Genomic DNA, 15,859 nt, shown 5'->3' with positions numbered 1-15,859 from the left:
TTAGGTGAGCTTATGCTGTCGTGTTGTTTAGTGTGTTTTATTGTTATATTTATAGTTTTGTCGTGTTTTTAGTCGTAAGGTAGCTAACCTAGCTTCTTAACCAAAAACAGCTAGCGATAATGTGGTAGTCATTTAAGCTAAAACAGGCACTTTCAAGAAAAAGAAATGTAATATCTTTATCTTACTAGTTGCTCAAACTCGGAAATCATTCCAAACGAAGAATGACATCTACGAGCAAATTAAAGGTAAGTCTACTTTTCTCTATTTAGTGTATGTTAGCCAGTTTTATGGCTAACTTCACACATTATTTAGGCTTGGGGCGAACTGTTGGTCAAAGCAGCTCAAGTCCCTTAATGTCAGTGTCAGCCAATATCATTAACACAATTCCTGTGAGGTGACCTCTGGGCTTATTTTGTCAACAGTTTGCAGAGCTGATATAGACAACACCAAGTCTTTCATTGAAACAACCAAGAGAAATATCAACAAACTGGAGGAAGAAATCTCTGTGAAGCAGAATACTGTAAGACATAACAAAGTAACTGTAAAAAGGTATGGCACTTTGGTGGAAATGAGGATGACTCGCTGGTACACACACTGATGATGATTTGTGATTACAGCTGGGGTGTAATATTTATTTTAACATTTTATTAAGGTGCATACAATGTATTCCATGTGTGCACTGGTACTGTCTTTATCACTTGCTACCTGTTCAGCATGAAGGCATCTCACAGCCAGCTTCTTCAGTATGAGAAGACGCTGAAAGCAGAACTGGAGAGGAGAGAAGCGAGCTACAACCAAGACGTGTAAGCTGCCACGGTTGATTTTGACACTATCCCAAGGCATTTTAGCGTGTGATGCTAAATCAAGCTGACATGTTTCTCATTTGTAACCCAATAAGGGAGGTCTTCGATGAGAGGATTGCAAACTACTGGAAGTTGTTCCAGGAGCATAAAGAGTATTACCACCAAAGGCCTCTTGCTGGAAAGCTTCTCACACTACAAGCTGAAAATGAGGCGATCGAGTGTCGAATCAACGCCTGTGAGGATCAGATAGCAATAAAACAGAAAGAGCTGGACGGTCTAGTTGGTAATAAACTTATTACATAATCCAAATACCTTGCTGTGGTAGGGCTGGATTGTTTGCAGCTCTTTACACAGTTCATTTCATCTCTGCCTGACCAGGTCAAACAGTCATTTCTTCTTCCACTGAGAAACCACCAGACAGGTATCCATCAGAGGATCCTCACGGGTAAGAAAAATAAAACTTAGCCTCTAGCAAAGCTTCGTTTTTCTCTGATCATATCCATTTTTCCCTTTAGCGATTCTGGCGAGCTGACCATAACTGCACCGGAGAAACAGTTAGATCATCAGACAGAGATCTCCTCGCTTAATCTTGCCCAGATAAAGGTACTCACAATCATCATCCTTTTGAAAGGTGCTAAAATACTAACTTCTTCTTTTTTTTTTTCTTTTTTTTTTTTTACCTGCTGCACTACACATCGTTCATGCAAAATATAAACTCCAATATAAACTCCGAACAGATTTCTCAGGATGGCCATAAAACATCTGGAGAGGCAAATGCTGAAGAGGTTGAGGAGAATTGCAAAGCCCAGGATACTCCTTCCTACCCTGTAGCACCAGAGGAAGCAAGCCATCAACTGTTTTCTCATCCGCAGTTGTACAGTGTGTATAGCAAACTTTGACATGTATTTCACTGAATGCACTGATCTTCCAGCTCCTTTGGATATTATGTGACACAATATTTTGAGCTCTGAGATTTGCAGGATTCTCACATAACCCATCATCAAAATGGTTAATTAATTCCTCCAGAACAAAAACAACAATCAGATCAAATGGCCTTTGAGGATCAGGACCAGGAGAGCGCACCAGAGGAACAGGTCTTGTTTTTTTGTTTTTTTTTTAGCTTACCCATTAGTTTCTCTCTTACTGTGTTTGAAGATGCCAAAAGTATGAGTGTATTGAGTGAAATATTAAATTTGAATATTTAATAATACTGCTCTTACAGTCAATGGAAGTAAAATCACCATGTTTGTGTGTGATCTCTCTTGCAAAACCAGGAGCCATATGGTCTTCAGCCTGTTTGATACTTATGTTGTTATGATATTCAGTGAATGACTTTTGCTTCATTATGTAATATAAGTCTGTTGCACACTTGGACAAATTATAAATGATCAAAGCTCTCAGCAGCACTCAGTGTCAGAGTCTAGACAGTAAATACCATTTTAGAGGCATCCCGTGTTCCTAGTGGAAACACTCAAGTTATTTTATAAATAGGAGGAAGCAGCCATCATATCAGACACAGATGAGGCGGTGGAAGAGGAGATGGAGGATGGAGTAGCTGTGGAAGAGGAGCAGGCACCACTCAGTACAGACGAGGAGGATAATAAGGGACACAGTGCTTTACCTCAGTCTTCTCCAAGAGCCAGTCCCCAGTCCTCGCCAGCTAGAGTTAAAGATATGTTTTCAACCCCAACATTCTCACTCGGGTAATCATCATTTCGTTTGTGAAGTTGTGTAACACAGCCTCAGTGTGCTGTACACAAAGTTGATACAACCCATGTCTCGACTAATCAACATAGCAGTTAATATGAACCAATGTTATGACTGTCAGTGACAAGGATAATTTGTTCTCTGGTTTTCTCTTCAGCTGTAGCCCCAGCAGTTCCCCATCCAAAGGGACCTCTGAAGTCAAGTCTCCAGCTTCCCTGTTCTCCATGAACTCTGGTCGCAGCCCCACAGGCTTTTCTAGATTTGGGTTTGACATGGGCTCTTCCCAAGAGGAGGTGAGGGGTGAGGAAAAGGGCCAGTAGAGTTAAAAGTAATCACTGATTCTCAATATTTGACTAACGTATGTTTCCTTGCAGGAGTCACCTTTCACCTTCACTAGCTCTTATTTCAGTGACAAGGTACTACACGTTCACTGTGACCTTTACTTCATACAGTATATTAATGACAAAAATACCAAACTGTGTTCATCTGTCTTTTCAGAAAATCTCTGAATCCCAATCACCAAGCGGTAAATATAAGATGTTTTTGAATATGATTTCATGCAGTATGTATATGTTGCCCACTTTAACCTGTGAACATGTATCTGTAGGCACGGGGTTTCTGTTTGAGCAAACAGACAAGTGTGAGGACTTCCAGTTTTCCTTTGCCTCAAAGAGTCCCCAGACAACTACAGCTGACCAAGATAAGACTAGCAGTGATGACTTTTCCTTCTCATTCAACTTTGGAAAGTTTTAAGAAAAACGTTGAATTTGTAGGACCAGTTCCTGTCCTGTTTCCTTCTTTGACAGTGACAGTAATAAGATAGGATTTCACTGGTTTAACATTGTTTTCCTCAAATCAGTTCAGAAGTTCAAGTTCAGAAGACTTTAACAGTTTCAAAAAAGTGAAGTTATTTACAGGTTCTCCAAAAATTGGATTTATTTGCAGTTATGTTTATGTATATATTTGTATGTTTATCTTAAATAAGACATGTAAGAACAGAAGAATTGAAAGCATTTCCGACATTATCATTATTTATGTTTTACTGAAGGCGTATATAATCATTATCAAAATTAAATGCAATGACATTCATTTATCTTTCTTTGGAGACTTTACAATTTTTTAGTAGTTGTGATGAAAGTATCTATGAAATATTCAGAGTAATTCAGCTCCAGCTGAGATTTGTTTTCAGTTAGCTGTTCTGTTTTTATGAATGGCAGAAGCAATATCATACAATATATGAAACAGCAGGAAAATTGCATTTCTAAGAACAACTGGCACCATGAGATCAGAAGCCATGTGACTGTCTCATGGTAAACAAGTATACAACCACATACTAAATCAAACCAAATTTTTGTTTTTGTGCAAATACAGGAGCTTTTGTTATGTGTTAGGCCTCTCTATCTCCCACTGGTGCTGTAAGGAGACATTAGCCTGTTACAGTACTGTCAAATAAAGTCCTCAGATGCTTGACTCATTGATTATGCTCACAGATACACAATATTATTTTATGTTTGCTTCCAGCTCAGATTCAGATACAGACATTTAAAATGGATATTCGACTAGACACCAACTTATACCTTTACATTTTGAGCATTAATTTCCCTCAAGATGCTGTTCTGACAATACAAGTGCTTGTATGCTCAACTTATTACAAATTATTTAGCAAATTATTGTGATTTATCTAAGTGAGTATTTACTTTGGTATGTAATTCTGGGCACAAACCATTTACACCTCATATTCTGTGCACTCTGCTTTTAAACTATTCAGTAGTAAATCTAATATTTGTAGATACACCTTCCTCAGTCAATTGATTAAAAATTATTTTAGTGCATTCTTTAATCATTCATTAAATATAGTTATGACTACAACAACATCTTAGACTGAGGTTAATGCTATTTTTAAATGCCATTAATTCCACAGTAGCATAGGAGCTCATATCACAAATACTGCTGTACAAATGGGGAAGGGGGGTTTATAAGGTTTTGCAGTGGCAAGAATAAATTTCCATGCCGTCAGTCCCTCAGTAGCATAAGAGCTGTATCACAAACTTGTACTGTATGCAGTCTTAATAGAAGCAGGCAGGATGGATTGATTGATAAGGGTTGAGGGTGCAGAGTCCTGCAGTGTCTAGAAGCCAGGGTCAATGCTGAGGGAACGTCGAGTCACGTGCTCGATCTCTCCTGGCACATATTCATCAAAGCTGGTTTGGTATTTGGCCAACATTTTAAGCACTGGGCGCATATTCAACCACCACTGGACCGTCGGTATGCGATGCCTGCAAAACAGAGGCATACATTGTACTACTACATTCAGTGCACTTGTGCTTCTGAGATCTAATCCATTACCCCATTAATAAGAGTTAAGTTATTAACATAAAATAATTATTAAGTCATTTGACAAAAAGTGAATGGAGTTTTGTTCACTACTTACTCGAAATCAGTCTCATCCTTCAGTTCGCTGACAGGGGTGAAGCTAATGACCTTCTTGTTGAGGCCAAGCACGCACACGGACTCTGGTGAGTTGGCAAACACACGCCCTGAAGGGATGAAGTGGAATCAGTACAATGCCACCACTTGACCCTAAATTTCTGAACAACTTTACAACAAAAATTGATTCATGTCAAGTGTGATTTCTTCTCTGCACCTTGCCGGAAGTTTTCAGTCAATTTCTCTGAAAGCCACTGCATAGCCCTCACACCCAACTTTGTGCCAAAGTTTCTGTCAAAGGGCGTAGGTACTCCTCCCTAGAGAGGGAGAAAACACAAGTAGAGAGAAAGTAAGCGGGGTTACTTAGTGACCTCTCATAACAGCACATCAAGTAAAATATGTTACCACCTAAATAACTAAGTTGCTTTTCTCTGTTTTTCCGTAAAAAATAAACTGTGGGTATCTGGTGGCTCCATACCTGCTGCAGATGTCCCAGCACGTTGACCCTACAGTCAAAAATGCCTTTCCCCTCTGACGAATACAGCTTATGGATGAAATCTGTAGTGTAGTGCTCATGGCATTTTTCATTCCTGTACATCGAGAGTGAGAACAGCAATGAGAAAAAAAGAAAATCCATGCTAAATGTTTTATAAATAAATAACATTTCATATATAAGCATTTCATTTGAAAAAATAAAACATTTGCTCTCAAGGGATGGAGATTATATAATACACACATACAGCAGCAACAGCAGCAGAGACACAGAGACACAGACACAGAGACACTGGACAGACTGATTTTGAAACTGGCACTGTGTGAGGATCTCTGGCTGGATGAGGGGGTCATTTACCTGAGCACCAGCCCCCGCTGGATATCCTTCTTCATCTTTTCTGTTAAATGCTCCACGTTGGTCTGTGGAGAGGAAAGGTATTTTAGAAGTCTTAACAAAAGATGGAAACTACTGTGATGAACACTCAAGAGACAGGGGGCCCAAACACTGAAGCGCCCCTGGGTTCCTGATCTAATACTCTTGATGGGAACAGGTGACCCAAAATACAAAAGAAAAGACAAAAAAAGGAAAAAGATATTTCCTCACTTCAACCCCAGTGCAGTCTTTCTATTCAGATAGTATCAGTGTGATCTGGTGAGGTTTCCTGTTCATAACCTTCCCTGATTCCCTTCACCCCAAGACAGATCATTTTGTGGAGCAAAGACCATAAAAAATATACATGTGAAATACAGCAACAGCGCCTTCCACAAAAAAATTCATACTTCTTAGCTGGACACAGATGTTAATTGCTGGTGTTTTTCAGCAAGAAGTAGTAGTTGCATTCATTTATGTATCCTCATATGCAACTGGAAACTTTGCAAAACCAAACAAAAACAATCCAGCAGGATAGACTGCATTAGGGGTAAGTGCGAAAATATATTTCTTTTGTGAGTCAGAAGGGTTTTCCTTTTGTTCTCACCTTCAGGTCATGGATGTTGAAGGGATCTTCATATATGTAGGCTGCATCAGCGCCCACAGCTATACCAGTGCAGGTTGCCAGGTAGCCACAGAAGCCACCCATAGTTTCCACCACAAACACCCGCCTCTTGGTTCCAGTGGCAGACTGTTTGATCTTGTCGCAACTCTGAAGAGGAAATCAGAGAGAAGTGGCAGAGTGAGAGGAGACTGTGGCAATCAAAGGTGGGGTCAAAAGTGCTGGTGAGGAAGTAGAGAGAAACAAGGCGCGCTCACTGAGAGGAACAAAGTTCACCTGCTCTTAATTAACCCCTCTCTATTTACTGTATCAGCCTCAGGACTGAGACGACGCCAGCTGACACCGATTCTAGGAAGGATCAGTCTGAAAAGGCTGCAGCTAAACTGTAGGACTCATCCCAGTGAGGATTGATTTTTAATGAAGACACAAGCACTGGTGGTGTGTTATATTTACAAAGAGGCACAGAAGTGAACCAGACGGCTGCCTTGGTGTCCTTCCTCTCCGAGTCTTTTGAGTTGCTACAGACATAGACTAAGGCTGTATGAAGTATGACGATGACAAGGTCTAGCACGGTAATAAAGCAGTTCATTACAGGTCATGTTTTCTGGTTTAGCGCTACACTGACATAGTGCGGGGTCCATTACTCTTAATCCCGAAACATCAAAGCCACTATGCTAATTTGCCATCTGCTCAGCATCACCTCCATGGCAGCATTGACAGCGGTGTCGGCTCCCAGGCTGAAGTATGTTCCAGGCACGTTGTTGCTGATGGTAGCAGGGATGACGCACATGGGAATGCAGAGCTCATCGTAGCGATTGCGGGCCTCATACAACTGCAGCACACCTTCATAACCCTTTAGAAGAGTGAGAACCACGTTGGTACATGCTCAGGATATAAATTAAGATGCAAGTAATTCAGTTCAGGTTCCTCAGACATCTGTCTTGTATACCTACCTCGAACCCTCCAATGACGAGAATGGCTGAGATGTTGTATTTGCTGATGGTTTCTACAATCTTCTCCATGTATTTGCCTGGAAGAGTCCTGAAGGATACAAAAGAGAGATAAAACCGTTCACTGTTGCTCTCAGTTAAGATGACATAAAATTTGCAACTGCATTTTACATTGTGAACACTGCAAAACATTATATATTTTAAATGAATTACTCAGTTAAGTTACAAACAAGTGAAAGTCACACTTTCTAACTAAGGTGTATCCTGAGCCTTTCCTCATTAAAGGACCATTCACCAAAAACACAAAAAGAGACTACTATTTCTTCCTCCCAGTTGTAACCATTTTTAAAACCTAATCTTCCTAACGTAATGCAGAAACTAAATGTACTCAGTCTTCTGCTCATTATGTTAAAATCCTGCTGATCTCTCACTTGTTACCTGCCATTGTGTCATTGTCTACAGTGTTGTTTGATTGTTTATTGTCTGCCCATATATGTACTTATCCAAATTAAAAAAAAAAAAAAATCTATCTGCCATCAGGAAAACTCTTCACCCCGAAAAGCTGTGGATTACCTGTGTCAATGTTTTTGGAAAGAGATTGTCAAGTTTTTCACTTGTAAATTTACAATAATTTGAGCTCCACAGAGGAGTACCCATCCAGCTCCACTGCACTGACATACTGGGAGAGAGAAGATTGTGACAGACTGGAAACCTCGCCAAATCACACAGAACATATGTAGACAGGTAGAGGATACTAGGGGGAAGGGAAAAAACATATTTTTTTGTGTTTTGGTTGAACCTTTAAATTAGAGGGGCTTGTTGCGCCTCACCGTTTTGTCCCCAGCAGTGATCCTCCTTGGCCCGTCCATCCAGCCACAGAGTGCCACTGTATCTCGCTCACCTGTACAGAGGCACACGTCAGTGCTAGTCCAGTTCCCTCTCAGTGTCACATCAACTACTCATTTCTAAAATGTCTCTGATGTGATAAAGATGAAGCATCTTTACCTCTCCATTGGCCAGTCCTTGAAAGCCATCACTGACAGCGTAGACCTTGTGTCCATGAGCGAGTCCCACTCTCACAGCAGACCTCACCGCTGCGTTCATCCCTGCAGCGGGGGCGCCCACGTTCAGAATAGCCAAGGAGTGATTGGTCTGAAGGAGCACAAGTCAAAAATAAATGAATGTATTTGTGTTTAAACTGGTGTAACTGGTGTTTAAAAGCCACTACCTGGAGTATTTGTTCACGCAGTTTGTGCATGTGTTTGTGTGTGTTCCTGTACTTCTTTTTAGGGTTAAAGTTAAAGCTAGAATTAGGTTTAGATTGGAGTAACGGTTAGTAAGAATTGTGTGTGTGTGTGTCAGAGTCAAAAGGAGTCTTACCTGGGACTGGGCAGGCTTCTGGAAGGCAAGAAGTTTGTAGATGTTCCAGTTGTTCTCAAAACTCCTGCAGGGAAAACTCTGGTTTTAGTTTGGATGTATTTTTTATGTATAAAGTCACGAATACAGATGGTGTGCCACAGCTTTCTTTAATGCATCACCCTCTCTACTTTCTCTTAAATTAAAAAAAAAAAAACACAAGTTACCATGCATCAAAGCATTTTCCAATAATGAGGTATATTTAAAAATCATATTTGAATAAGCAGATGAAGCCAACTTGTAACTTCATTACACATACAGCTTTACTTTCATGGCAATAAACATTTTTGAAGAGTAGGTGATCTTTTTTTTTTTTTTTTTTTTAGGTAGTAGAAATCTTATTGTGCAATGAAACTGATAGCACTCCATGTATAAAAAATATTTACTATGCATTTATAATCACAGCTCTCACCCTCCACGCAGCTTGACAGCCTCATCAAACCTGTTCTCATTCATGGCTTTCTGCACCAGCTTCGTCTGCAAACGACAGTGAGGTAAATATATAGCCGCATTTTTTATGCCTGTGTCCACAAATATGAATCGAGGAGAGGACGAGAGCAGACTCACCATGTCCACACACTCCATGAGAGGCAGACGCACGGGCTGGTTACCTGAGAGGCCGATGACACAGGCTGGGGTGTCAGGAGTGGCTTCCATCAAGGCAACCACTGCCTCCACAGCCAGCCTACTGCTCTGAACACACACACACGCACACACACACAGAAATAATGAATGTCTAAGTTGAGCTGGAAGCGTGTCATCAGCATCTCTGCAGTAATGTACAATGCTGATATGCATAACGCTCTGATTAAATCCATGCAGATTACAACATGAGCTTTGCCTAATTAAAGTCTAGGGTAGTGTATGGTATCTGGGAAGTACTAACAGTGAAGCTGTTAGATGGCAGAGATCTGCAGCCAAACAAATGGCTTACAGACACAGCACTTTCATGGCAAAACACTGTTAGTGATTGTTGATGATGTATATTATCATGTCAAAATATCGCAATATTTGATGTTTTAGAAATATACACTTAAAATGAGATGTTTTATGTGCATGACTTGCACATAAAACAAAATTGCCATGTGTGCAAACAAAATGCACTATGCATGCTATTACTGTTACTCTGTCTATTCAGCAGCTACATACAGGGAGGAACTTGCCACCAGCTGCAGTGCTAAAAGTTTAACTAACCTTTTTTTTTTTTTTTTAAATCAAACAGAAGTTGTATACAACAATAAGTCTGAAACAAATCAGAGTTAAGTCACTGTTTTAAGAATACACCCCGAACACAAGTAGTAAATTGAAACTTCCACCACAAGAATGATTCACATGGCTGCAAATATCACAATATTCAATATAACCAGAGATATGGATGTCTGTTCTATAACTCACCAGGATTCTGTCAAAAGCTGAGGGAGTTCCTCCTCGCTGGACGTGGCCCAGTACTGTCACTCTGGTGTCATAGCCCAGCCTCTTCACCACCAGCTTCACAGAAACATGAAGGCATTTTACTGTATTATATGTTATATGTTTGCCGTTTAGCAGATGTAAACTATGGGGAGACTATGAGAACAATTATGTCGACATTTTACAAATTAGTCACAGGCTTGCAAAGAAGCCAACACAGACAGTGTGAAACGCTTCCCCGCCTACACTGGTTAGTAATGTTTTAAAGTGTTAATCCCAGAAATAAGCCTGGAAAAGCTGTGATTTGGGGACGTAGTTATCACATAGACACAGTCATCAATCATCACTGCATTCATATGGTCTGGGCCCTGAGAGAGTAGACTAGTTCTACAAACATTTCATCAAATAAAACAGTAGATATCATAGATGGAAAATACGAGCTTACATCTTTTACATAATTTGTGGAGATTTGCTTGCCGTTTCTGTCGATCGCCCCCTCTGCAATGATAATGATGTTGAGTCTGGATCCCTTACTGCGACTCTAGAGATTTAAAAAAAAAAAAAAAATCATGCCACATACAGCACAAACATGTCAGTCAATTTCAGAGCAACTGAAAGTGTACACCTGGAATGCACATGTCTAAATTTACCCTCAGGGAAACTGCGGACTGCTTGCCTTTATTGTGACTAAAAATCTATATCCCTGGGTGAAATTACAGGTTATTCTGGTCTTACCCCCTCCAGACGATCACACATGCGGTCCTCCCAGCCCTCTTGAGGAGGAGCCTCTGGAATGAAGAGCCAGTCTGCCCCAGAGGCCAGCGCTGACACCAAGGCCAGGTACCTAAATCAAGGCAGAAGGTAGGCCTATGGTAAGTCATTAAACAACATTAACATGCAGACACTATGGTAACAGGACAATATTTTATGTGCATGACAGATCAAAACCATGACTCACCCACAGTGACGTCCCATCACTTCAAGAACAAAAGTGCGCTGATGGCTGTGGAGCACAATTTTAACATTAAAAACAAACAAACAAAAAGAAAAACACACGATTTAGTGCCCAAATCAACACACAGAGCATTGTTTAAAAGAATAATGAAAACCACACTGACAGGACTGTCTAGTGTAATGTAGCCGCATACTGCAGGGCACAGGAATAGTTTGGGCATGTATGGGCATGATAACAGAAATCATGCCAAACAGGCTTGAATAGAGTAGACACATAATATTAACCCTTTTTTTTTTTTTTTTTTTTTGCATTTTTACAATCACTTGCAAATAGGTCACTGTAATACACACCTGAATACTGCACAGCTAAGTCTGTTTGATTGGTACTTATTATCTGTATATACTGTTTATTTGGTACTTATTATCTGTATATACTGTTTATAGTGTAAATTATGCTTCATATCTTGCTATCCACTTTGCCGCTGTAATACGTGAAATTTCCCCACCGTGGGACTAATAAAGGAATATCTTATCTTATCTTATCTTATCTTATTAAAGTACAATTTACATTTACATGTATAAGGATATGTGTTTATAGACAGGCTGTGTGCTGCTACATCAACTGAGTTCTCTCCAATGCCCAAGACAAATTTCCCTTAAGAAAGACAATAAAGACTAATCTTGATCTTAATGTTAAGACTGTCTTTATAAAAATAATACTTTGTTCCTCGATGCATATTCTATTACTCATTTAACAAGAGTAACTGAACAAACAAAACATTATGTGTGTAAGAAACGTGTTGACATTAGGTTTGGTGAAGCCACAGCTGCTTCGGTGCTGTCGGCGGCTCTGACCTTTGTGCAGTGGTCATGATGGCATCCACTATCTCGATGATGCGGTGCAGCGCAGAGTCGGCGCCAATGGTCATGTCGGTGCCGCAGAAGTCGTTGTCTATAGAGCCCACGAGCCCCACGATGTTCAGGTGGCCATGCTGCTTGGCCAGGGTGTCTGTGATCCTTCCTGCAAGTGGCACACACACACAGACAATCACACACAATGTTGCACATGCCAGTAGCTGCTTGCTATTATATACATCGACCAGGGTATAAAATTAAAGCAAAACTGGGGAATTATCATCCAACAAGAGGGAATAAGTAAACACAAATTGTGACTTGGAGACTTAATGTGCTACTTCAATACAATTGCTGCACTGGTCACTGAAAAATTGCTTTAAAGGAATAGCTCAGAAATAAAAATTCATTAATCTACTCATTCTCATGGCACGGGGTTCACAGGATCATCAAAAACACAGCAAGTTAGCCACTTTAGATCCACCTCAGTATCTGCCAAATGATCGAGGTTAATGAGGCCATCCTTTTACAGCCCCAACAAAAAGCAGAAAATGCCCACTACAGTACTAACACAGCATAAGCCAAATGTTTTGTAGTCTAACGATTGCACTGTGGGTCCAAAAGCCCAATACATTTCCTTTGCTGGCGATGCTCTGGCTGCGTGTGCACCCTATAGCAGCAAGCAGTGTCTTCTGCCAGACTGCTGAGGGCTGTGTGTACAACCAAAGCATGATCAGTGATGGAAATCTAGGAGATAATGAGGTAGATATTGAACTTTTGGACCCACATTACTATCAGTGAGCTGCAAAAGATTTACTTCGGGAAATGTTAGGTTTTTTCAAGTTGACAGGCCTTACCTTTCTGTACCAGCTCCTCCAGCAGGCTGCTCCACTCACTGCGGAAGATGTTGGCTCCAGTGAGGCTGCCGTCTCCACCACACACACACAGGTTGGTGATGCCTTTCTTCACCAGGTTGAAAGCTGCGCTGAGCCGACCCTCGTGGGTTGTGAAAGCCTTGCAGCGAGCGCTGCCGATCACAGTCCCACCCTGCAGCAGACACATAACACCAAAAGTCACAAATCTAAGGACAGACAGGAAAGGAGAGCAAAGCTGACCTTCTCATAGTTGAAAAAAAAAAAAAAAATCAAGCTGAACAACAGGCACAGGCCTTTTTACTTTGGCACTTAATGGGATATCAGTCATATCAGGTACTTAATTAAAGCAGAGAGGCATGAATTTCTGATATGGGAGGTAAAGATCAGTATCTGTGATTTTACTGGATGGAGTATACTGAAGGCCAAGCACAGCAGGTGACAGTCAACCACACAAATGGGAGTGTAAAACTTGAAATATACGCGAGCAAATGGACTTCAAGTTTTAGCTGAAATACTGGGAGAAAAAAAGACAAAAAAAAACCCAAATACAAATTACTTCAGAGAGGGAAGCACATGCCGTTTTCTAACATGTCAGACGCACAGACCCAAGAAAACCATTTCCGCATTGCAAAACAAACGATGAGACTTTTTCCAACTTTCTTTGAATCATTAAACTTGAGCTCTTCAGCTGATAACGCCTGATTAATGCCTAATCGGTTATAGCACATGCAGCAAGGTCCCTTACCAGTTTATAACCAGAACTACACAGGCAAGGAGAGAAGGGGTGTGAAGAGATGGATGAAAGAAGAGGAGGAAGAAGAAAATTCCTATCAAAACCATACAAATGAGGGGGGAAAGGGAGAGAGAAAGAGTTTTAGACCAGGAAGAGGCATCAGAGAGGCTACTGGTAAAGTTGCTGAGGATGACTGTTTCAATAGCTTCTCCACAAAATATTGAACAGTAACTGATGGTGCTGAAATACGTGTAGTCTGCTTTAGCCTACCTGTTGGATTATGTTGGTGACACTGTGCCAGTGAGCCAGTTTGATGTTGTCTCCCCCATCCACAAGGCCCTGGTATCCCTGATGTCAAATTTCAACATCGTAAAAATGTCAGAAACTGCATGTATCTGCGAGTAAGTTCAATGCAATACGGTATGCATTACTCAGACACTGTAGACTGATCAGAGGTGGGAAAAAGGGAGTAACCCCATGTGTGTGTATGATTGATAGCATGGTGTTAATAGAAGTGGAGGATGGAGCAGCTTGTACCTCATAAATGAGATAGACCTTTGCTCCCACATAGATGCCCATCCGGGTCACAGCTCGGACAGCAGCATTCATTCCTGGGTGAGGGGCAATTTCAATTAGCACATCTTAGACTGAGCACCAGGGAATCTCCACAAGTCATTTCACAGCAGCTCTTACATCACATCCTGCATGGTGAAATCAATCGAGCCATATCTCTGACATCATGATGTCTAGTGGGGCAAAGGTGGAGACAAACTGCAACCTTGACAGTCCTTGTCTTTGCTGGCAGAGCCAATGACACACAGAGCGTGGATAGTACGGGTTATATACACAAACACTGACCCGGGCAGTTCCTGGTGACTGTCTGTACTCACTTCTATAGCATGCTTTACACATATGAACCTTGATAGCTAGTGATATTGAGAAAGGGGCGGAACTGCCAGATACCAGGCTGCTCCTCGTGAGCATTTTCACTTAATGTATCCTTCACAAAGTGTTGTTAATGTTAAAGTCTATTATTCAAACACACTGTAGCTAACACCGTGGTAAGTTACAGGCATGCTAGCGTTACAGGTGACATTTTATCTGGGTTTCTGAGTTACCTTGGGCATCTCCACCGCTGGTCAGAACAGCCATGGCCCTTCCAGCGCCAGTCATCCTCAGCTTCTCCAACTGCATCGATGACATTGTGAAGCCCCTCCCGTCACAACAACAAAAACTGGGTGAAAACAAGCCGATATTCCTTATCTGAAGGAAAGCGGGTGAGTTACGCAAAGCTGGTGTGGGCTCGGCCAGATGTTTGTTTGTCCTCCCTCACTTCCTCGTTGACAGCCCCTGGCCGACTCCAGGACCGCGTTTGGCTCCTCCTTGTCCAAAGGAGCGCACGTACCTTAGTGGTCACGAAGAGGAGCTTGTTTTATGACACCGAAGCGCCCGCTAAACTCCGCCTCCTGTTGTATCAAGGTGTCTTAAACTTAACTCAGCCTCTCCGACGAGCTGTGAGCAATATATCAGCCGGCAACTTCAACACGGACAGCAAACCTGCGGTTCAACACCCTCTTGTATTCCTGCGTGTTCTTCTTCTTTCTTCCGCGGAAATCCTACTTCCCATGCGCGAAAAATCACCAAATTTTGCACAAAGGTCTAGTCCCATGCCAGATTACCTCAACTGCAAACACAAGCCAATAGTGGCGCTACAGCCAGCCTCTAAATTTCAAAATTTTAAAAATTCATAACAAATCAGCCATATGTGCTACAGCTTTGCAACTTTCACCAAAATGTAGCGCCAATACTGAAGAAACTTTTGTACATTTAAACCTATTGCAAATTATGAAATCCATCACTCTGTTTTTTTTTTTTTTTTTTAAACTGTAAAACTTATTAAACCTATTTCCTCCCACAATTTTTGCTCAAATGTCACCAAACCTGCTACAGAGCATCTTCAGACAAACGATCCTCATAGATTTTTGATTTATCAAAAATTAAGCCTACAGTGCATCAAAATGTTTGACTGTAAACGGTATTGTAAACATACACTTGCAAATTCTTGGTAAATAAATCTTCAGTGTTTATGAAAAAAATTGACTTAATTTTTGAGTCATGGTAGATGATGTGTGGCAAATTTCAGAATTTTATCTCAAAAACTCAGTTTTTGACAGCATTTTGAATTTTGCTCTCATGTGAACAATTGGAGTCAATGCAAGAATGGCATTTTTAAACATCAGTTTTTCAC

The 15,859-nt window shown here is 41.0% G+C and overlaps 2 protein-coding genes across 2 annotated transcripts; one reads left to right on the top strand and one right to left on the bottom strand.

Annotated features, from left to right (window-relative positions):
• Positions 1 to 1,039: 1,039 nt before the first annotated feature.
• On the top strand, positions 1,040 to 3,560 carry LOC115379788 (neurofilament heavy polypeptide-like). Its single transcript, XM_030080693.1, has 10 exons — positions 1,040 to 1,086; positions 1,182 to 1,224; positions 1,319 to 1,406; positions 1,541 to 1,682; positions 1,830 to 1,897; positions 2,295 to 2,506; positions 2,668 to 2,803; positions 2,885 to 2,926; positions 3,009 to 3,036; positions 3,118 to 3,560. Exons 5-10 carry the CDS (start codon positions 1,853 to 1,855, stop codon positions 3,261 to 3,263), a joined length of 609 nt encoding a protein of 202 aa, XP_029936553.1. The 5' UTR covers positions 1,040 to 1,086; positions 1,182 to 1,224; positions 1,319 to 1,406; positions 1,541 to 1,682; positions 1,830 to 1,852; the 3' UTR covers positions 3,264 to 3,560.
• A 772-nt stretch (positions 3,561 to 4,332) lies between these two features.
• pfkla (phosphofructokinase, liver a) lies at positions 4,333 to 14,984 on the bottom strand. The gene is made up of 22 exons (XM_030080691.1): positions 14,730 to 14,984; positions 14,149 to 14,222; positions 13,882 to 13,959; positions 12,861 to 13,050; positions 12,007 to 12,172; positions 11,156 to 11,200; positions 10,933 to 11,041; positions 10,643 to 10,738; positions 10,183 to 10,275; positions 9,355 to 9,480; positions 9,200 to 9,264; positions 8,752 to 8,815; positions 8,377 to 8,523; positions 8,202 to 8,272; positions 7,375 to 7,462; positions 7,122 to 7,274; positions 6,407 to 6,571; positions 5,788 to 5,849; positions 5,416 to 5,527; positions 5,155 to 5,254; positions 4,942 to 5,047; positions 4,333 to 4,786 (listed from the first exon to the last, which is right to left on the bottom strand). The coding sequence occupies exons 1-22, from the start codon at positions 14,812 to 14,814 to the stop codon at positions 4,639 to 4,641; spliced, it is 2,343 nt and encodes a 780-aa protein (XP_029936551.1). The 5' UTR covers positions 14,815 to 14,984; the 3' UTR covers positions 4,333 to 4,638.
• Positions 14,985 to 15,859: the final 875 nt, after the last annotated feature.

The sequence above is a fragment of the Myripristis murdjan genome, chromosome 21, assembly GCF_902150065.1.
Source record: "Myripristis murdjan chromosome 21, fMyrMur1.1, whole genome shotgun sequence".
Taxonomy (NCBI): Eukaryota; Metazoa; Chordata; class Actinopteri; order Holocentriformes; family Holocentridae; genus Myripristis; species Myripristis murdjan.
The sequence above is the reverse complement of the archived record's forward strand: the minus strand, read 5'-3'. Positions and strand labels throughout refer to the sequence as shown.

Bases quoted from the DNA above. Each gene is read 5' to 3' on its own strand.
- LOC115379788 (XM_030080693.1), top strand. From the start codon at position 1,853: ATGGCCTTTGAGGATCAGGACCAGGAGAGCGCACCAGAGGAACAG. The intron at 1,898-2,294 runs GTCTTGTTTTTT...TTTTATAAATAG, and splicing joins AGAGCGCACCAGAGGAACAG to GAGGAAGCAGCCATCATATC. The intron at 2,507-2,667 runs GTAATCATCATT...TTTTCTCTTCAG, and splicing joins ACCCCAACATTCTCACTCGG to CTGTAGCCCCAGCAGTTCCC.
- pfkla (XM_030080691.1), bottom strand. From the start codon at position 14,814: ATGTCATCGATGCAGTTGGAGAAGCTGAGGATGACTGGCGCTGGAAGG. The intron at 13,960-14,148 runs GTACAAGCTGCT...ATTTGACATCAG, and splicing joins AGGTCTATCTCATTTATGAG to GGATACCAGGGCCTTGTGGA. The intron at 5,850-6,406 runs GTGAGAACAAAA...TCCTCTCCACAG, and splicing joins TCAACATCCATGACCTGAAG to ACCAACGTGGAGCATTTAAC.